Raw genomic sequence first — 22,696 nt, forward strand, 5'->3', positions numbered from 1 at the left:
AAAATATACAAAGAAACTGGAAAGTATGGCCCACTCACAGGGTAATAACAACTTGACAGAATCCATTCCTGGAGGTGCCTAGGGGGCTCAGTTGGTTAAGCACCTGCCTTCAGCTCAGGTCATGATCCTGGGGTCCTGGGATCGAGCCCAGCATCGGACTCCCTGTTCAGCAAGGAGTCCCTCTCCCTCTGCTTGCTGCTCCCCCTGCTTGTGCTCTCTGTCAAACAAATGAATAAAATCTTAAAAAAGAAAGAAAGAAGAAAGAAAGAAAGAAAGAAAGAAAGAAAGAAAGAAGAAGAGAAGAGAAGAGAAGAAAAGAAAAGAAAAGAAAAGAAAAGAAAAGAAAAGAAAAGAAAAAAGAGGAAAAGAAAAAGAAACCATTCCTGGAGACGTCCAGACACTGGAATTACTAGTCAAAGATGTTAAATCAATGGCCTTAAATATGTTGAATGACCGAAAGGAAGCCATGGACAAAAACTAAAGGAAATCAAGACAATGATATATAAACAAAAAGAGAATATTAATAAAGAGACAAAACTTACAAAAAAAGGAATCAAACAAATTCTGGAGCTGGAAGTACAATAATTGAAATGAAAAAAACTCACTGGAGCAGTTCAACAGATTTGAACAGGCAGAAGAAAGGATTAATGAACTTGAAGATAGGACAACTGAAATTATCCAGTATGTGGAGCCGGGGAAAAAATAATGAAGAAAAATGAACAGATCCAAGAAACCTATGGAACACCATCAAAGGTACCAACGTATACATTATACAAGTCCAAGAAGGAAAGGAAAGAAACGAGCAAAAAAGATATCTGAAGAAATAATGGCTAGGAACTTCTGAAATCTGAGGAGACATGAATATGCCTGTCCAAGAAACTTGATGAACTCCAAACAGGATCAACTAAAAGAGATCCACACTGAGACACACTGTAGTCAGATTGACAAAACCCAAAGACAATGAAAATGTTGAAAGCAGCAACAGAGAAACAAGTCCACATGTACAAAGGAGCCTCAGCAGAATGAATAGCTGATTTATCTTCACAAACTGTGGAAGCCAGAAGGTAGTGGGATGGTGTATTAATAAGTTTGAAAGGAAAAAAGTTGTCAAACAAGAATTCAAAATCCAGCAAAACTATCCTTCAAGAATGAAAGTGAAATTAAGACATTTTGAGATAAAGAAAAGCTGACAGAGTTCATTACCAGTAGACCTGCTCGACAAAATAATGCTGAAGGGAGTCCTCCAGGCTGAAATGAAAGGACATTACACAGGAACTCAAGGCATAGGAGAAAATAAAGAACACTAATAAAAACAACTAAATAGGTAGTATTACTTTACTTTTGTTATGGTTTGTAACTCTTTCTACATGATTTAATATTCAAATGCATAAAAAAATAATCATAAGTCTATGTTAGTGGGCATAAAAGAGATAAAGGTGTGATCTGTGACAATAACAATATAAAGGAGGAAGATCAGAAATAAATAGAAAGGATCTTTGTACCATTAAAATTACATCAGTATTATTCAAACTAGGTTGTTATAAGCTTAGGATGTTAATATAATCCCTACAGTAACCACAAGGAAAATAACTAAAAATATAAGATATACAAAAAAAGGAAAGAAAGGAATTAGAATGGTACACCACAAAACACACACAAAATTACAAAAAACGGGCAGTAACAGAGAAATTGAGGAACAACAACAAAAAGAAGACATACATAAGACAGATGATAGAAGTAAATCTTTCATCAGTAATCATATAAGATATAAATGGATTAAACTATCCTATTAAAGGTAGAGATTGGCAAGTTGGATTTTAAAGAATCAGGATCCAACTACATGCAGTCTATGAGAGACTCACCTTAGATATAAGGACACAAAGACGTTGAAAGGATGAAAAAATATATTTCATGCATAATAACTAGAAGAGAGTTGAAGTGGCTCTAGTATTATCACACACAAGAGAAACACTGAAACAAACAAAAAAGGTCAGAAGAAGGGAATTATAGATAAAAGGTTCGATACAGCAAGAAAACAGAAACACATACACACCTAACAGTAGAGTCCCAAAATAAAGCAAAAGTGATAGATCTGAAAAGGGGGGGGGGGAGTTCTATAATAAGGACAGAAGACTTCAATACTCCACTTTCAATAATAGCTAGAACCAGACAGAAAATTAACAAGGAAAGAGGACCTGAAGGACACTAAAACCAATTAGACCCAACAGATAACTATACAACACTCCACCCAACAGCAGAATACATATTCTTCTCAAGTGCACATGGAGCATTCTCCAGATCATACTATATAGTCTACAAAGCAAGTCTAATTTATTTTATTCTATTCTATTTTTAGAGAGCGCGAGTGAGCAGGAGGGAAGGGGCAAAAGGAGAGGGAGGGAGAGAATCTTCAGCAGGCTCCATGCCCAGCATGGAGTCCAGTGTGGGGCTCGATCTCACAACCCTGAGATCACAACCTGAGCCAAAATCAAGAGTCAGAGACTTGGGGTGCCTGGGTGGCTCAGTCAGTTAAGTGTCTGCCTTCAGCTCAAGTCATGATCCCAGGGTCCTGGGATTGAGCTCCACATTCGGCTCCCTGCTCAGTGGGGAGTCTGCCTCTCCCTCTCCCTCTGCCCCTCTCCCACTCATGCTCACTCTCGCTAATAAATAAAATCTTTGAAAAAAGAAAAGAGAAAGACACTTAACCAACTGAGCTACTCAGGTGCATTTTTAATATATTTTAAAACATTAAAATCATAAATTATCTTTTCCAATCACAATAGAATAAAACTAGAAATTGATTACAGAAGAAAAATTGGAAAATTAAACCAAACTCTTAAACAACAAATGGGCCAAAGAAGAAATTACAAGGGAACATAGAAAATACCTAGTGACAAATGGGAAACACACACACACACAAACCACAACACACCAAAACTTATAAGATTATATGAGAATACTATGAACTATATGCCAACAAATTAGATAACCTAGATGAAATGGACAAATTCCTAGAAACACACAATCTACCACTGACTCATGAAGGAGAAAATCTGAATAGATTTATAACTAGTAAGAAGACTGAATCAATGATCAAAAATGTCCCAACAAAGAAAAGCCCAACAAAGATGGCTTCACTGGTCAGTTCTACTGAACATTTAAAAAATAAACAGTAATCCTCAAAAATCTTCCTAAAAATTGAAGTGGAGGATGCCTGGGTGGCTCAGTTGGTTAAGCATCCAACTCTTGGCTTCAGCTCAGGTCATGATCTCAAAATCATGAGATCAAGCTCCACACTCAACACAGAGTCTGCTTGAGATTCTCTTTCTCCTTTTCCCTCTTCCCACCTCCCCCAAATAAGTTTTAAAAAATATTAAAGTGGAAATAAAACTTCCTAACTCATTTTATGAGGCTAGCATTACCCTGATATCAAAGAGAGACAAAGACAATGGGCCAATATTCTTTATGAATATTGATGCAAAAATCCTCAATAAAATACTAGCAAGCCAAATTCAATAGCATATTGGAAAGGATTATACACTATGACCAAGCGGGATTTATCCCCAGAATGAAAGAATGGTTAACATGAAAATCTATCATTGTAATAGATCACATCAACAGAATGAAGAAAAAAACCCATTTGATCTTTTCAATTGATACAAAATAAGCTTTTGACAAAACTTCATTTTCTTGGGACTCCCTCTGCCTGCTGCTCCCTCTGCTTGTGCACCCTCTCTGAGAAATAAATACAATCTTTAAAATAAAACAAAACAACTTCAGAGTTTCTGATAAAAGCACTCAATAAACTAGAAATAAAAGGAAACTTCTCAGCATAATGAAGATTATATAGAAAAACCTAATGTAATATATAATGGTAAAGACTGAAGGCTTTAAGATGAGGAACAAGTAAAGGATGCTCAATTTTGCTACGTCTATTCAACAAAGTACTAGAAATTCTAGCCAGAGCAATTAGGCAAGAAAAATAAATGTAAGGCACCCAAGTTGGAAAAGAAGTAAAACTATCTCTGTTCACAGATGACGTGATCTTATATGAGGAACCCCTAAAGATTGCACACACCAAAAAACAAAACAAAAAACGAACAAAACAAAATCTTAGAAACAAACTAATTTAGCAAACTAGCAGTATACAAAATCAAGACATAAGAATTAGTTCCATTTTGGGGCGCCTGGGTGGCACAGCGGTTGAGCGTCTGCCTTCGGCTCAGGGCGTGATCCCGGCGTTATGGGATCGAGCCCCACATCAGGCTCCTCCGCTAGGAGCCTGCTTCTTCCTCTCCCACTCCCCCTGCTTGTGTTCCCTCTCTCGCTGGCTGTCTCTATCTCTGTCGGATAAATAAATAAAATCTTAAAAAAAAAAAAGAATTAGTTCCATTTCTATACATTAATAATGAACAATCCAAAAATAGAAATTAAGAAAACAATTCCATTCACAATAACATTACAATAAATAAAATACTTAGGAATAAATTTAACCAAGGAGGCAAAGAACTTGTACACTGAAAACCAGAAATTGTCACTATTACAGAACATATAAACAAATGAAAACACATCCCATGCTCATGGAATACTTGATAGAATACAACAATACCACCCTATCTACAGATCCAATGCAATCCCTATCAAAAGCTGTGATTTTGCAGAAACAGAAGACCCCATCTTAAAATTCATATGGAATCCCAGATAGGGATCCCAAATAGCCAAAATAATCTTGAAAAAGAACAAAGTTGAAGGACTCCCTTATTTCTATACTTCCTATAAGACTACAGTAAATGACAGTATGGTGCAGACATAAGGATATGCATATAGATGAATTGAAAAGAACCCAGAAAGAAACCCCTGCATATATGGTCAATTGATTTTAGACAAGGGTGCCAAGACCATTTATGAACTGTGTTCCCCCCCCACACACACACACACCCCACTATTCAATATGTTGAAGCTCTAACCCAAAGTGACCGTATTTGGAGATAGGGCCTGTCAAATGGTGATGAAGGTTAAATGAGATCATAAAGGTGGGGCCCTAATCTGATAGGGCTGGTGCCCTCATAAAAGGAAGAGACATCTGGGATCTTCTCTACCATGTAAGGACACAGGGAGAAGGCAGCTGTATTTAAGCCAGGAAGAGAACCCTCACTAGGGCTGAATCAGCCTACACCTTGATCTTGGCAGTTTCCAGAACTGTGAGAGACAGATTTGTTTTGATAAATTTGTTTTTTTAAGCCACCAGGTCCGTTGTATTTTTCTGGCAGCCGGAGCCAATAAAGGCATACCTCGTTTTATCGTGCTTTACTTTCTTGTTTCTTACAAATTGAAGATGTGTGGTAATCCTATGTTGAGCAAGTCTATTGGCACTATTTTTCCAACATCATTTATTCACTTTGTCACATTTGGTAATTCTCTCGATGCTTCAAACATTTTCATTATTATATTTGTAACGGGAATCTGTGATCAGTGATTATAACTTGCTGAAAACTCAGACGATGGATAGCACTTTTTAGAAGTGAAATGTTCAGGGCGCCTGGGTGGCTCGGTCGTTAACCGTCTGCCTTTGTCTGCCTCGGATCACACCCCGCATCAGGCTGCTCCGCTGGGAGCCTGCTTCTTCCTCTCCCACTCCCCCTGCTGGTGTGCCCTCTCTTGCTGACTGTCTCTGTCAAATTATTTAAAAAATCTTTTAAAAAAAATAAAAAATAAGAGTTTAAAATTAAGGTGTGTACGGTTTTCTTAGACATAATGCTATTGCACACTTAACACACTGTAATGTAAACCTAACTTTTATATGAACTGAGACTCCAGAAATGAATACGACTTGCTTTAATGAGATACCTGCTTTATCACAGTGATCTGGAACTGAACACACAGTATCTCTGGGGTATGCCTATTCTATTCAATGGGGAAAACAATCTTTACAAAAACTGTAGCAAGGAAAATTGGATGCAAAAGAAGTTGGACCCTTACTTTATACAAAAGTTATCTTCAAATGGATCAAAGACCAAAACGTGAGACCTAAAGCTGTAAAACTCAGAAAAAAACATAGGGACAAATCTTCCTAACCTTGAATTTAGCAATGATTTCTTGGTTATGATACCCAAAGCACAAACAACAAAAGAAAAAATAAACTCAACTTCATAAAAATTAAAAAAAAATTGTGGATCAAAGGACATGAACAAGAGAATAGACAGAATTCACAGAATGAGAGTAAATATCTGCAAATCATATATCTGATGAGGGATTACTATGCAAAATATACAAAGAACTCCTACACCTCAACACTTAAAAAAAAAATTCAAAAATGGGCAAAGGACTTGGACAGACATTTCTCCAAAGAAGACATACAAATGGTCTGTAAGTGCCCGAAAAGACGTTCAACATCATTAGTCATCAGGGAAATGCAAACCAAAACCACAATGAGATATCACTTCACACCCATTAGAATGGATATTATTATTATTATTATTAGAATGGATTTCTTTTTAAATGGAAAATAACAAGTGTTGGCAAGGATGTAGGGAAATAAGAACCCTCTAGTCATTGCTGGTGGGGATGTAAAATGGTACAGTCACTGTGGAAATTTTGGCCATTCCTCAAAAAGTTAAACATAGAGTTTACCATATGATCCAGGAATTTCACTCCCAGAATTATACCCAGAAGTACTGAAAGTAAGGATCCAAAGGGCGCCTGGGTGGCTCAGTTGGTTAAGCATCCAACTCTTGATTTCAGCTCTTATCATGACATTGGGATGGTGAGATCGAGCCCCACATTGGACTCTGCTGGGCGTGGAGCCTGCTCAAGATTCTCTCTCTCTCTCTCTGCCCCTAGCCCCCAACCACTGCTTATGCACTCTCTCCCCCCCAGTCCCTAAAAGGATCCAAAAAGATACTGGTACACCCACTCACGGCAGCAGTATGCACGACAGAAAAAGGCAGAAACACCCACGTGCCCACCGACAGATAAGTGGATAAACAAACGTGGGTCTACAAACAAGGTCATTTTGTTCAGCCCTAAAAAAGAATGACATTGTGATACAGGTTACAAAACGGATGAACCTTGAGGACATTATGCCAAGTGAAATAAGCCAGGTATAAAGGGCAAATATTGTATTATTCCACTTACCAGAAACCCAGAATAGGCAAATTCATAGACAGAAAATAGACTAGAGAATGAGAAAAAGGGGGAAAGGAAAGTTACTGTGTAAGGGGTACAGACTTTGTTTCAGATAATAGAACAGTGGTGATGGTTATACAACATTGTGGATGCATTTAATGCCACTGAAGTATACACCTAAAAATGGTTAAAATAATAAATTTTATGTTATGTATTACTTCACCACAATAAAAATGGCAATTACCAACTCTATCATACAGACACACAGAAAAGTAGGGCTTGTTAATCTTTTAAATTTACAGTATGTAAAACCACGTGACTATGTAGCATTCTCTCCAGTGTGAGTTTCCAGGGCTGAGGAAAGAGCAAAGGTGAAAGACCCCATGTGCCGCAATGACAAGCACACAGTACTTTCTTTTTAAAATGCTCTTAACTATGTGTGAAAGGAAGCTTATACTAAATCAGCAGTGATGGACTCTTTTTCTAAGTGGGGGAGAACTTCTTTTTGCTTACCTCTCTCAATTTCTCCAAAATGAACATGCACTGCTTTTGGTTTAAGAAACGAGTTTTGTTTGTTTAATTAGAACTGCCCTCATCTCTAACAACACTGTGTGGACAATAAATAAAGGAGTGGGGTGGGTCGTGTGGAGGACGTGCACGGCGGAACTCATGGGCCCTCCTCCACGGTCACCTCGAGAAGTCTTCCCGGAGGTGAATCCTCTGATGCTGGCACATGTTGGAGCTGTGCCGGAAGGCCTTCCCACACTTGCTGCACTTGTAGGGCTTCTCTCCTGTGTGGATCCTCCGGTGCTGGATGAGATAAGTACCCTGGCTAAAGGCTTTCTTGCAATCACTGCATTTGTACGGCTTCTCTCCATGGTGCGACCTCTGGTGGTGGATGAGTCTGGAACTGTTGTGGAAGGCCTTCCCACACTCACTGCACTTGTACGGCTTCTCTCCCGTGTGGATCCTCTGATGCTGGATAAGGTGTGTGCTCTGGCTGAAGACTTTGCCACAGTCGTTACATTCATAGGGCTTCTCTCCAGTGTGGCTTCTCTGATGTTCGACAAGTTTGGTTTTTTGGATGAAGGCTTTCTCACATTCATTACATTTATAGGGTTTCTCCCCAGTGTGAATTCTCTGATGCTGGATAAGGTTAGAACTTTGGGTAAAGCCTTTGCCACATTCTTTACACTCAAACGGCTTCTCCCCAGTGTGGGTCCTACGATGTCGGATAAGGATTGAGCCGTCACTGAAGGCTTTCCCACAGTCGTTGCACTTATAGGGTTTCTCTCCAGTGTGGATTCTCTGGTGATAAATAAGGGAAGAATAGGCGCTGAAGTGTTTCCCACAATCACCACACTTATAGGGCTTTTCCCCGGTGTGAATCCTCTGATGTTTCATGAGGTTGGGCCTCTGGTTGAATGTCTTCCCACACTCACCGCATCGGTAGGGGATCTCCCCTGAGTGCATTCTTCGGTGATTAATGAACTCGCAGCTCTGGCTGAAGGCTTTCCCACACTCGTCACACTTGTAGGGCTTCTCTTCACTATGAAGCCGCTGGTGCTTGACAAGGTTAGCACTGTACCTGAAGGCTTTCCCACAGTAACCACAATAATGCAATTTTTTCCCAAGAGGAATTTTCTGATCTTCTTTAACAACTAAATTTGCACTGAAGAATTCCCCAGAATCATGGACTGTATTTGTCTTTTTTGACCTGTGCACGCGCTTATGGTTATTGAGGTACGATCTCTGTTCGAAACTTTGTTCACATATATCGCATTTGTGAGGTCTCTGATCAGAGATAGGGCTTGACCGAAACCTGAGGCTTCCCCCAGACTCCTGGACGCTATCCGCATTAGTCAGTGTGACTGGCCTCAGGCCTCTCTGCTCCACAAGCTTGTCCAGGCTCTCCTCTGGCTCCCAGACACACGCATGGATCTCTCCAGGATCAGGTCCCTGGGGAACAGCCCTCTGGAGTTGATCCAGTTCTTCCCCATCAAGCGTCTCCCCTGAAGACAATTCCTTGTACTCAGTCCTGGTCTCATGACCTGGAGCAATGAACACAACATTTTAGGGCCACCTGTTCTGACTTGAGAAGGAAAACATGAAAATGCTGCTGACTACCCGTACAGTACCAATTCCATCATCTCCAAAGTCACAACACCTTGCAGAGATGACAGCCTGCAGCTCAGAGGCTTAAAGACCTTGCCCAAGGCTGCCATCTTGCAGCGGTGCAAGTATTTCAACCCAGGCCTGACCAATTCTTCCTACCTGCCTTCTGCTTAATGGGACTGTAGGATGCCGGTCCTCACTAGAAAAGGACAGAAGACGGAAGCTTTGTACCACCATGGAGACCAGAGGGGCCCAAAAGTCACAGTGGACATCCCTGACAAAGAAGTGAGACTAAGGCCACCTAACAACAGCTAATCCACCCCAAAATCCATGGTAGGAAAACCAGTTGCCTCCTCTGGACAGCAGAGGGCCAACGTTGTGCCAACCATGGACAGAGGGGCACACTAAGACCCTCGGCTCTCCCTGGCAGGCTGAATCCATTCTTTGGGCTTTTCTCAGAGGCCTGAGAAGCAACCCAGTTAGCCACCAGCCCTTTAAACTCAAGATGCCATACAGAATGCTTCCCGATACCTGCAAGCCTCCATTCCTTACTTCCTTGCCTAGACATACATACATATCAACCCCACTAACAGAAACAGAAATGCATTCTCTGTGAGGAAGAGAAATATGCACAACAATCCCAAAATGGGGACAACCAAATATTAACAAGAACAGAGAATTATTTGTGGTATATTCACATGACAGAACACTGTATGGTCATGGAAAAGAACATACTCTGTACAACACGGCAGCCCTCACGATGTTCTGATGCCCTGAATGAGACCAGACACGGAAATAAGGGGCAGAGTGGCCTCCAAGAGTCAGAGAGAAGGGCCCTGTGAGGAGCAGTGGGAAATGACAGAAGAGGCCCAGTGAGCTCCCAGGGAGCTAGAAATGGTCTGCATTTTTATTTGGAAGATGATTTTTATAAAAATTCACTGAGTTATAAACTTAGGATTTATCCTGGTTCTGTAAGTATTGATATCTGAATGAACAAATTTACTAAAGAGAAATTCAAGTCCTTTAGCCAGAAGATGCTTCTTAGGACACCATCAGGACGTGTAAAATAATGCTTATCAGAGTTGTCCATGGCAATGAAACTAGAGAGCACCCTTCCCATTGGCACTTCCAGCAAAAGCGGTGACTGAGACTCATGTGTATAAAAATGGACACTCACTGAGCGAAAAGGGAAACGAGAGCAGTACACACGGGATCACTGCATTCCTGTCAAGAAGCAAACTTTGTATATGGGTGTGAAACAGACAGCACTAGAAACAGGACGGCAGGCACACCAGAGAACACACTGGTATATGGGTGATGAGATATTCTCTCTTTCTTGTAACAGTCTATAATCGTCAAGTGGAAAATTTAGAAAAGGAGAATGAAGCAATGGTCTCCATCACCATGGCCCCATCTGACCCTCCTCATAGGGCATGAGCTCTGAAGAGCAGGGCTCCATGAGGTCCTGGGGGTCCAGCCTTCCCTCTTCTGCTCTGCCAACAACGTCTCCTCTCACCCTCCTAGAAGATTCAGCTCAAGAATCACCACACTGAGGCACCAAGGCTGACAGAGTTGACCTGGATTTCAGCACAGGCCACTCCCAGGGTTGCCATGCTGCCCCTGATGTACCTTGTTCTAAATACCTGAGTCATTAACCACACACCTTCGACCCTGACAAATGCTTATTCAGCAACAGTTAGGGAAGTGGCCCCCCTCACGCACCTGAGACACTGACTCTCAGTCGCTCTTTCCCCTTGGCGCCCTGTGCATCCAGGACCCACGGCTCATCCCCTCGCTCCAACTGTGTGATCACCCCAGGCTTGGGACCTGCAGGTCCAGCTCCTGGGAAGAAAACAGGGCCTAGGGTTGGTGCCAAAGATGCAGGGCTGCACTGAGCGTGAACTTATCTGGGACTGCGGTGGAAAGGAAAAGCATAGGCAAAGTGGGGTGATGGGAAGTCTGAACACTCTGGAGGGTTGGGGATAGTCCTGAAGAGGAGATCTGAGCATAGGAAACAAGAGCCCAGGGGGCTCTCTCCACCTGGAGGTATGCAATCACTCTGGAGAGGGGTCTATCTTGGGTCTGGGGCAGGGAGGCACTCTTATCTGGGAGCTCAGAGAAGAGAAGCATTGACCCAGCCCCACTTGGCCCCTCCTCTATGCAGACCAGGCCTGCCTAGGACTAGAGGGTGAAGCCACCAGCCCAGCCCCTGCTGAACCATCAATCCCCAGGGCTGTTCCCTGATCAACATCTTAGTGAGGGGCCTTACCCAGGGAGACCAGATTCCTGTAGGTCTCCAGCATCACGTCCCTGTAGAGGCCCCTCTGAGCAGGGCCCAGACGGCCCCACTCCTCCCGGGAGAATAGCACGGCCACGTCCTCAAAGGTCACCTCAGCCTGGAATGACAGGGGCTGCTGCAGGCCCACGTGTGGTTCAGGGTGGGCCCGGGGGGCGGGAGCAACAGAAACATACTAGGAGTAGCAGCACAGAGGTGACTACAGGCATGATCCCCCAGCAAGGCCCAGGCGAGTGGCCTGAGCCCCTGATCACTAAGCCAGTAACTCAGGAAGGCTGGGGGAGTCCCAGGGTCACCCCTCCTCTGCTCAGTACCCCAGACCAAGATGCCTGACAGTGTCTGCTAAGGCAGAGCAGGCAGGGAAGCCCTATGTGGAGATTTCAGACCTCTCAGGAAAAATGGATGCTCACCTGGGGCAGGGCAGACAGGTGCAAAGCCGCCATCACCTAGTACCCTGGGCTTCCCAGGGAAGAAGTCAGCAGTGAGTCACACTGGTGCTGAGGGAAGAGAGAGGAGCACGTGGAGGCCCAGCCTGGCCCCTCCTGTGAGCAGCTTCAGGGCTACACTCATCCCCATCAGGGCACAGCTGGTCTCCCAGGCAGACTCTGCTCCCTGCCCAGGCTGCCCTGGCCAACCCTGCCCCCACAGCAGGGACACCTGCACAACTCCTCAGGTCATCTGTTTCCCTCAACCTTCCTGACACACCAAGCTGTCTCATGCAGGAGGAAGATGATGATACTCATTCACTTTATGTGAAAGAATAAAGACAACTTGCTAAGTGGTAAGCAGAAAAAGAAGTTAAAAATAAATCAATAGAAGGTAGAGAACAAAGTCGAAGTACAGCTGGTAAAAAAATACAACATTAATAGAAACAAGTTAAGTGGCTGAGTAATGGTAAGACATAAAAGGGTTAAACTCACCTACTAGAGCACAGGATTCTCTGACAGACACAAAACGCACCTGCATAACCTAAAATAAAGTAACACAGAAAGGCTGAATATAAGACAGATCACACAAACGCTAATTACAATAAAGCTGAAGTAGGTACATACATTTTAAGATTTTATTTATTCATTTGAGAGAGAGAGAGAGAGAGAGAGAGAGTGCACACGGGCAGGGGGAAAGGCAGAGGGAGGAGCAGACTCCCCGCTGAGCAGGGAGCCAGATGTGGGGCTCGGCTCGATCCCAGGACCCCAGGATCATGATCTGAGCCGAACACAGACGCTTAACTCACTGAGCTACCCAGGCGCCCCTACATTTTCTTTACGTGTAACACTCTTTATTGAAATATGACATTTATGCACAAGAGCTGACAAATCCTGAACACACAGCTCAAGGGGCAGTCCCAAAGGGCCCATGCCCACAGAACCAGCACCCACATCAGCCCTCCTGACCCTGCAGGCACTGCATCCTTCCTAAACTCCCAGGGGTAAGCCTCCATCCTGACGTCCACCAGCTGTGCTTCCGGTGAACTTCATCGAAGCAACTATGCTGTCCACACTCCTCAGGCTTCTTCCCTTCATCGTGATGCTTGTGAGCTTAATACGCACTGCTATGTGTGGTTTAGCAGTATTTATACCAATCAAAACAGGACAGTAAAAATCATTAATAGGAACAAAAATGAATAATACATATTAATAAAAGGAAAATCCCCCAGAAGCTGTAATTACAGACAACTGTGTATCTACCAAGAAACTCAAAATATAGAAAACCAACACTAACTGAAGTAGCAAAGAGCAACTGGCAACGCTCCCCTGGAATGAGAGATTTCAACACACTTTCCTCAGAAACGAGTGGAACAATTAGAGAATAGTTACTTGAAACAGACAGAATACACATTTTTCAAGACACATATTCAAACTATTAAAAAAACACCACAAACAACAGTGAAACAACAATGAAACTTTCAACAAACTCCAAAGACTGATACCATTTGGCAAAACGTTCTCTGACCACTGTTGTTATGCTGGAAATATATAATAAAAAAAGTACCACTTCAGGGGCACCTGGGTGGCTCAGTCAGTGAAGTGTCTGCCTTCGGCTCAGGTCATGACCCCAGGGTCCTGGGATCGAGCCCTACATCAAGCTCCCTGCTCAGAGGGGAGTCTGCTTCTCCCTCTCCCTCCGCCCTTCCCCCTCCCAATACATGCTCTTTCTCAAATAAATAAATAAAATCTTAAAAAAAATAATAAAAACTACCCCCTCCAAGAAAAACATAGAAATGGAAATAGAGGCTACCTAAGGAAAAATGTGCATTCTTAGTGCACTTATTTTAGCACAAAAGAGACTGAAATAAATGATCTAAACATTCAATGAGAAATTAGACACAGACTAAGAAAAGTAATTCAAGTAAAGATGGAAGAAAATAAAGAATACTTGACTTAAAGAAACAGAACGTGATCTCAACACTGGTAATAAAACACACAAACATATGCCAAGTCCAGTGGGGGGTTGGGGGTAGAAAAGAAATGGAAAAAGAAACACCATTAAGAACAAAAAAGGGGACATAATTCTACATACCACACATGCAGCAATGGTTATCAGAGTGAGGTCCAAGACCCTGGGGACAAAATGGTAACACTTTATTGAAGGACATAAAAAAGACCTATGGAGAAACAGTGTTCATAAATAGGAGGACTCAATATCATAAAAATGTCAATTCTCCCCAAGTAAATCTATTAATTCCGTACAATCAAAACTGCAACAGGACATAACATGAAATCTGACTAAAATGACTCAATATCATAATAATGATTCAAGATTAACTAAGGCAATGCCAAAACAGAACTAAGGTAGGCAGAGGCACTCTACTGCATACCAAGACTTACTGTAAGGCTACGGTAATAAAGTGAGGGTTAGGCATAGTAAAGAAAGTAAGGGACAGATCCGTGCATATATTAATGACAACAATGGCATGCTATTCAAAATGGTATCAACACAACTGATTTTCCATAAGAAAGTAAAATTTAATCACTGCCTTCTGTGGCACACAAAAATATATTTTAAGCACACTGAAGACCTAAATATTTAAAATAAAATTTATAGCTATTATAAAAAAAATAATATGCAAAATACAGTACATCAAGGAAAAGTTGTTTAATTTTACTCCAAAAATTTCTGTACAAGACAAAATATTAAAAGACAAGCTGCAAAAAGATATTTGCAAACATACTTAATACATAAAAAAGATATACAAAATATGTTTTAAAGTACAAAAATAGGCCATTTATTTAAAAGAAATGAACACAGGATGACTTGGGAAATCAGATAATGAAATCAAAGAGAGACACCTGGGTGGCTCAGTCAGTTAAGCGTCTGACTTCGGGTCAGGTCATGATCCCAGGGTCCTGGGACTGCGTTCCGCATCAGGCTCCTTGCTCAGCAGGGAGTCTGCATCTCCCTCTGACTGTGCTCCCCTTGCTTGTGCACCCTCTCTGAGAAATAAATAAATAAAATCTTTTAAAAATTTTTAAAAAATCAAAGAGTTCAATAAATATCTGAAAAGGGGGAGCCTGAATGGCTCAGTCAGTTAAGCGTCTGCCTCCGGAGCAGGTCATGATCTCAGGGTCCTGGGATCGAGGTCCCACTGGGGGCTCCCTGTCCTCCCCCGTTAATGCTCTCTCTCAAATAAAATCTTTTTTAAAAATCTGAAAAGATCTTCAATGTCACTAAGAATCAAGGACATGCAAATTCAAGACTTCCTTCCCCATAGACTGGGGAAAATATAAAATGCTTCACAATAGCAAATGTTGAAGACTTAAGGAAAAATAGAGATTCTCAGAGTCCTGTAGGAATATAAACTAGTACAGTCACTCTGGAAACCCACCTGGCACCACCTGGCAAGAGCTGATATCCTGCAAACTCGGTCTGGAAACCTAATTCTAGGTATGTGCCCTATAGAAACTCTTGCTAATGCACACAGGAAAATACACCAGAATGTTACCATGTGCCTGTGTACAAGAAAAAAAGGAAAACCTCAATATCCATCATCGGGAACAGTCAAGGTCACAGGGGTCAAAAGAAATGAACCACATCAATGTCAGAGGCAGCACAAAGCTTTAAGGTTGAGTGAAATGGTTAAGTGTAGAGTATCAATAGTATATTATGTAAGCAGATTTTATTCATTTTATTTTTTTAAAGATTTTATTTATTTATTTATTTGACAGAGATAGAGACAGCCAGCGAGAGAGGGAACACAAGCAGGGGGAGTGGGAGAGGAAGAAGCAGGCTCATAGCAGAGGAGCCTGATGTGGGGCTCGATCCCATAACGCCGGGATCACGCCCTGAGCCGAAGGCAGATGCTTAACCGCTGTGCCACCCAGGCGCCCCTGTAAGTAGATTTTAAAACACTAGGTGGGTAGAGGTATAAGAAAATGTGCCCACAGCAAAATAACAATCAACAGAGTGAAAAGACACCTGAGGAATGGGAGAAAAATACGTGTGAACCACATATCTGATTAGAAATTCAGATCTAAAATTTATAAAAACTTCACACAACTCAAGAGAAAAAACCCAAAACCCAATTTAAAATGGGCAAATAGCCTAAATTTCTCCATAAGACATACAAATGACCAACAGGTACATGAAAAGGTGCTCAACCTAATTAGAGAACTGCACATAAAACCACAACGAGCTACCACCTCACACCTGTCAGAATGAGTATTAACACAAAGCAAAAGGTAAGTGTTGGCGAGGATGTGGAGAAAAGGGAACCCTGTGCACTGCTGGTGGGAATGTAAATTGGTGCAGCCACTGTGGAAAACAGTGTGGAGGTGCCTCAAAGAATTGAAAATAGAGCTACCAAATGATCCAGCAATCCCACTTCTGGTTATACTATCTAAAGGGAATGAAATCACTGTCTCAAAGAGAGACCTGCACTCCCATGCTCATTGCAGCATCATTCACAATAGACAAGATGTAGCAACAACCTAAGTGTCATCTAAGAGATGAATGGATACAGAATGTGCCATACACACAATGGAATACTACTTAGCCATAAAGAACGAGATCTTGCCATTTGCTGTAACATGGATGAACTTGGAGGGCATTATGCTAAGTGAAATAAAGCAGACACCGAAAGACAAATACTACATGATTTCGCTGATATGCGGTATCTAAGAGAGTCCAAATCATAGAAGCAAGAGTGGAATGGCTGGCTGCCAAGGTTTGGGGCTTGGGGAAAATGAAGAGATGCTGGTCAGAGTACAAACTGCTATGCAGTATGCTATGCAAGATGAGTAAGTTCTGGAGATCTAACGTACAGCATTGCGACTACAGGTGACAATACTGTACTGCAACTGTGAGATTTGCTAAGAGGGTAGATCTTAAATATCCTCACCACAAAGAAAACGGTACCTATGTGAATTGATGAACACGCTAACCAGGTTGAATGTGATCACCTTACGATGCACACATATACCAAAACCGTGAGTGTACACCTAAAATTTATAGAATTCCTGTTTATCAATTACACCTCAATAAAACCAACCAAACGAAAAATGCTGAAAGTATGTTGTTCAAAATAAGGGTTGCTTAGGGAAGCAAATGGGACTGGGGACCCTGCGTCCAAGAGCAATTCCACTTCAACAGCTTTCTTTAAAAAGTGGTGGTGGGGGCGGGGCTGGTTGGTTCAGTCAGTAGAGCACGTGAGTCTGCATATCCGGGCGGTGAGTTCAAGCCCCACTTTCACATGGAGTCTACATTACAAAAAGGCGGTGGGTGGGGGTGGGAGGCTCAGGCCCCTGGCTAGCTCAGTTGGTAATCCTGTGACTTCTGACCTTGTGATTTTGAGTTCCAGCCCCACGCTGGCCATAGAAATTACTTAACATATATATACACATATTTTTTTATTTTGTTTTGTTTTTTTAAAGATTTTATTTATTTGAGTGACAGAGAGAAAGCTAGAGAGCACAAGTGGGGGAGAAGGAGGCTCCCCGCAAAGCAGGACCCTGGGATCATGACCTGGGCCAAAGGCAGACGCTTAACGGACTGAGCCACCCAGGCGCCCCTTAACTAAAATCTTGAAATACATGTGGCAAACCCAGTCACTACTGTTTGGTAATCCATTTTCTGTACTTTAAAGTTTTCTCTAGAAAGTTTTTTTTTTTAAATGTATTTTCAAAGCACAAAAACACGGTGCATTTTTTATTTAAAAAGTCTTCAGTGTCAGCCCTTGAATAAAGGCCTCTAAAGAGGAGAAACAAAAATTTGGCTGCTGAGAGAAAGGCCTTGGAGCATCAGAAGCAAACAAGGGCGGGAAGGCCGGAAGGTACTTGCAGTGGGACAGGCATTTCGGGAATTGCTAAAGGCAAGAGGAAACACAGAAACTGCAAGGGGCACGGGACAGGGGGAGGGTAGTAAATGAGGAGGACGATTAAGAGCTGACAGGAAAGTGTGTTTCGGCATTAACTGCTCCAAGCTGGAGACCAGGAGAGGAGGGAAACGGGGCGGGGTGGGGAGTACAACCCGGACCCAGAAGCAAGGAAAGGCCCGGCTCACGCTGGGGCCTGCGGTGGTGGGGTGAGTTTGGAGAGCTGGTGACCGTCTGCGGGGTGGAGAGGAGCCGGGAGGCAAAGGGCCTCGAGACACGAGGCCATGAGGGTCCCGGACGCCCCGGGACGCAGAAGCAGCCCCTGAAGGTCGACCTGGGGAGAGGAATCCGGTGGGGAGACCCCGGGGTTCTCCGATTCATCAAACCTGGGGATGAGGACTCTCGGGCGGGGCCGGGGCCCGGCAAGGAACCACCCCGGGCCAGAGTGGGCGGACAGCGGACGCCGGGCTGGGGAGGGCACCAGTCGGGGCTTGGGGCCCATCGGGAAACCCCGAAGCGGGGACAGGGATTTTCGAGGGGGCTCCGAGAGTGGGGACGGGGCCCGACCGAAGGACGCCGGGGCGGGCCCCGGCCGGAGCGTCTCGGTGGTTACAGGGAAGGGCCGGCGCCCCGCGCCCGGGAGACCTCGCGGCTATGACCGCCGTCCCCGCCCGGCCCACACTCACCTCACCGCGGTAGAGCAGACGCCGCCGGGCCAGGCCCCGTTAGCCCCACCCGCCGCGCCAATCGAAAACGACCGGAAGTGACGCCCTCACCCCGCGTCCTAACCGGAGGCACCCTCGGACCGCTCTAGGAATCGGACCCCAAGTCTCAGTAGCTAGCCTCCTTGGAGAACGGGACATGCAGCGCCGTAAGTCGGGTGCCCTGCCGCTAGGTGGCAGTCTGGAACCATAACCGCGAAGCTACAGAACTGAGGTCGGGACGAGCGGCTTTTTTAGGGAAAACCTCGCTCTAGGGAGCCGCTGAAGACACTGCAGCCAACTAAGTATCAGGCCCTTTCCCTTATGGAGTTGGGTAGAGAAGCCACAGAGGTGGCTTACTGGTCACTTTTAGCGCACTGAACGCAGCCCCAGCTGGAGCAGGGCTCACTCTAGGGGGAGGGCTTCCTTGGATGCCTGCTACTGGAGCAAACCCTACCTGACCTGGGTCAAAGTCCCAGACCACTTTTTCCAGGAGGGTGAAACAATGGCAGGTCATCTTATGGTCCAGGGAATCAAGCCCAGCCCTCTTTCGTTCATGGGGAAACCTCACCGTCCTATTTTCTCCACCACACATAGGCTGTGGTGGGTGGTCAAGTGGAGACCAGAATGGCAAGACTTGGGGGCAAGGTTCATGCTAGAGACAAGTGCTGACCCTGCCTCACAGCAAGGAGCCACAAAAAGGCCACCTCAGAGAGATGGGTCTCCAGGAACTCTGGGTCCACTGCCTTTCTGTACAAGGAGCATTCTACCTCAGCCAGCCACCTACCTCTGTTGTCCCCCAACCTTGTCTCTGTGATTAGTTTGCCAGTGACCTGCAGCCCCTGCTTTTGCATCGGCTCACCAAGGGAACCACTGGGGCAGGGGACTCTGGGAAGCAACCATCTTGGTCCTGAGGCATTAATGAGCCGAGCAGCATCTGCCCTGGTTCTTCCAGTTTTGATGAGCCTGTCAAAGTCTGGGACAAGGTACCATGGACAAAAACAGGAAGGCCCTTTGTTGAGAAACTAGTCTGACTCCATCCTGGTCCTCCCACTGCAGGACAGCTTCCCAGCTCTCCAACCTGTGGCTTCAGGAGCACCACTCTCACCCTGAAGCATCCACACCCTCACCCAGACCCTCCAAGTACTCAAGAGAAGTTAACACAGATGTAAGTGGGATCCTCTGCTCCTTGTGCTGGTGGCGGGGGGGGGTGGGGGGATCAAGCTGTGAAGACACCTAACACCCCCACCTCTCCGCTCTAGAGCTTTCACTATTCACTGTTGTGTCCAACTTTCTCCTTCCTACACCAAAAGCTCCATGGCAGTCCTCCTGGCAAGGACCCTTCCCTCTGAAACCATGGGCAAGCACACCTTAGTGGCAGAAGGACAGACTTTATTGAGCCCCTCAACCCTAGTTCTCTTTCTCCTGCACAGTCTTGGTTCCCCGGAGACGCCCGGTCCGGCGGGCAGCAATAAGACCCACTTTGCGTCCAGCAGGGGCATCTCTGCGGATAGTAGAGGGTTTGCCGATGTGCTGGTGGTTGCCACCTCCAAAAGGATGCTCCACAGGCTGCAGACATAGAAAGGTGGCATTAATACAAGGGTGTGGACCCACCTACCTCAGGACCTGGATAAGAGCAGGGTCAACTGACCAGTGCCTACAAACCATAACCCAGAGCCTCACACTACAGACACTCGCTCACGGAAGGGAGACACTCCAGGAAAGGACTTGTCCACCTAAGCCTCCCAGCCCCTGAACACCCCAACTGCCCATTTCTGGGCTACTTACGTTCATGGCCACACCCCGCACACGTGGCCAGCAATTCCTCTTTGCCTTATACTTGTGGTAGGCACGGCCAGCCTTCAGAATGGGCTTGTCAATGCGGCCACCTCCAGCCACCACACCTGTTGGAAAGATTAGGCACCTAAGGGAAGTGCACCATACCTTCCCAAAACTTCAGGACCCTGTTAGGCAGAGAGCATCCTTACCAGTGCCCCACCCCCATACTGACCACCCTTTCACTAGACTCACACACCATCACATGGTTCCCAAAGAACATCTTCCCAACTACCACCAAGTAGTAAATCCCTTTGCAGCCTAACAGATGACATCAAGTTTCTTCAAGACTGCTAGGGCAGCCAAACCAGGCCTTTGCCCACACCATCTGTAAAGACTATCTCAACCTATGGTTCCCCAGGAAAGCTCCCCTACTTTATCCCATCTCGGCAAGCAGGTCACTCAATCTAACCTCCAAAAACCCACAGGAAGGCTGACTCAGTCTGTCACACACATCTCAACCAGTGTTGCTTATTTTGTAAACATACAGTCAAGAACATTCCTTGGCCGGGGCACCTGGGTGGCTCAGTCATAATCTCATGGGTCCTAGGTTCTAGCAGGGAGTCTGCTTCAATATTTCACCCTCTATCCCTCCGCCAACTCACATGTGAGCTTTCTCAAATAATTCTTTTTAAGATTTTATTTATTTGAGCGAGTGAGCACGAGCTGAGGGGGAGGGGGGTGTGCAGAGGGAGAGAGAAGCAGACCCCCCGTTGAGCAGGGAGACTGGCGCTGGGCTTGATCCCAGGGTCCTGAGCCTAAAGCAGACTTCGCAACCCAGGAGCCCCTCAAATAAATCTTTTAAAAGATAAAATCAAAAGAAAGAAAAGAAAGAACGAACGAACGCTCCTGGGGTTTGCCACAATTCAAAACTGTTGCAGGAACAGCAAAATCAACAAACCAGGTTTCAAATCCTTTTTAAGGCACTTACTAGGTAGCTTAAAGAAAGTCACACATCCATGAACACTGACTACTAACCCCGTGGATGCGGCAGTGAAGTCCGTGTTATGCCAGAGTTCAGACAAGTCTGCCTAACAAGTTCCAGTTTCAGCCTCACTCAACTCCCAACCAGTGATGAGATAGACTACTGTGTCCACTTCACACATAGCAGCCCAGCTCTAGCTGTTGATTGTTCACAGGCAAAGCACAGCACAGAGCAACCCACAGCTGCCCGCCACTCACCAACCACAGCTCTGTTGGCTGAAGAAATGACCTTCTTTGAGCCTGAAGGCAGCTTCACTCGGGTCTTCTTGGTCTCTGGGTTGTGGGAGATGACAGTGGCATAGTTTCCCGAGGCTCGAGCCAACTTGCCCCGGTCACCAGGCTTCTCCTCCAGACAGCACACGATAGTGCCCTCGGGCATGGTGCCCACTGGGAGCACATTGCCTATGTTGAGCTGGGCTGCAAGGAAAAGCAACGCAGGTCAGAATAACCCCAGCTACGCACTGAAAGGCCGGCGCACCACTCCACGTCCAGCCAAACCGGCCCCGCGGCGTGACACTTCCTCCTGGACGCGCTTCCTCAAGCAAGCACCCGTCCCGTCTCCACCCCCACCTTCCAACTCGGACACGAAGCTCACCCTTCTTGCCGCAGTACACGAACTGGCCGGTGTGGATGCCCTCAGCGGCGATGAACAGCTCCGTCCGCTTCTTAAACCGGTACGGATCCCGGAAGACGACCTTGGCGAGGGGTGCGCCGCGGCCCGGGTCGTGGATGATGTCCTGCGGGCCGAGGGCACGTGAGCGGCGGGTCCTCGCGGGGCTCCCCGAGTCCCCACCCACCTGGAGAGAAGGGCTCCCCGCACCTTCACGATGCCCTTGATGTAGCCGTGCCGCTCGGCGAAGTCCACGGCGCGCAGACGCGCGGCGCCCTTGCGGTGCTTCACGTGCGCGCGGAACACCGAGCCGGCGCCCTTTCTCTGCCCACGGATGACACGGCCCATGGCGGTCTGCGGGCGGCTCACGATCAGCGCCCAAGCGGCCCAGGCACCCCCGCCACCCCGCCTTCAGAGTCCCAGCATCCTCCCTCCAGGTCCCAAACCCTCCGCGCCTCCACCCCTGGCAGTGCGCCCCAGCTCTCTCTCGGGAGTCCCGCCAGGGTCCCTAGCGGCCCCAAGGCGGCGGATGGCGGCGGATGGCGCCAGGGCCGCCTTACCACACACACGTCCTACCTGCTGCGGAGCGTGGCCGGAAGAGGAGACGCGGCCCAGGAGAGCCGCCTTATCTTCCGGGGCGGGGCCGAGATCCGCTTGTCCTTCCGGCGCGGTGTGAGCCCGGTGCACGCCGGGACTCGTATTCCTCCGGCTGGAGGCCG

The 22,696-nt window shown here is 45.7% G+C and overlaps 2 protein-coding genes across 6 annotated transcripts; both read right to left on the reverse strand.

Annotated features, from left to right (window-relative positions):
- Positions 1–295: 295 nt before the first annotated feature.
- On the reverse strand, positions 296–18,617 carry ZNF34 (zinc finger protein 34). 5 transcript variants are annotated; one of them, XM_087864458.1, is made up of 8 exons: positions 18,533–18,617; positions 14,827–14,970; positions 14,057–14,096; positions 12,457–12,505; positions 11,947–12,033; positions 11,510–11,636; positions 10,963–11,082; positions 296–9,176 (listed from the first exon to the last, which is right to left on the reverse strand). In XM_087864458.1, exons 5-8 carry the CDS (start codon positions 11,977–11,979, stop codon positions 7,813–7,815), a joined length of 1,644 nt encoding a protein of 547 aa, XP_087720584.1. In that variant the 5' UTR covers positions 11,980–12,033; positions 12,457–12,505; positions 14,057–14,096; positions 14,827–14,970; positions 18,533–18,617; the 3' UTR covers positions 296–7,812. The 5 variants fall into 5 exon arrangements, with proteins under 5 accessions (XP_087720584.1, XP_087720583.1, XP_045633436.1 ...); XM_087864457.1 differs by having other exon boundaries at positions 14,057–14,141; XM_045777480.2 differs by lacking the exon at positions 14,827–14,970 and having other exon boundaries at positions 18,533–18,599.
- A 1,305-nt stretch (positions 18,618–19,922) lies between these two features.
- Positions 19,923–22,648, reverse strand: RPL8 (ribosomal protein L8). Its single transcript, XM_045777487.2, has 6 exons — positions 22,554–22,648; positions 22,188–22,331; positions 21,963–22,104; positions 21,566–21,784; positions 20,336–20,451; positions 19,923–20,116 (listed from the first exon to the last, which is right to left on the reverse strand). The coding sequence occupies exons 2-6, from the start codon at positions 22,323–22,325 to the stop codon at positions 19,958–19,960; spliced, it is 774 nt and encodes a 257-aa protein (XP_045633443.1). The 5' UTR covers positions 22,326–22,331; positions 22,554–22,648; the 3' UTR covers positions 19,923–19,957.
- Between the last annotated feature and the right edge of the window lie 48 nt (positions 22,649–22,696).

This window comes from Ursus americanus, chromosome 9 (assembly GCF_024610735.1).
Source record: "Ursus americanus isolate L20-20 chromosome 9, mUrsAme1.1.p, whole genome shotgun sequence".
Taxonomy (NCBI): Eukaryota; Metazoa; Chordata; class Mammalia; order Carnivora; family Ursidae; genus Ursus; species Ursus americanus.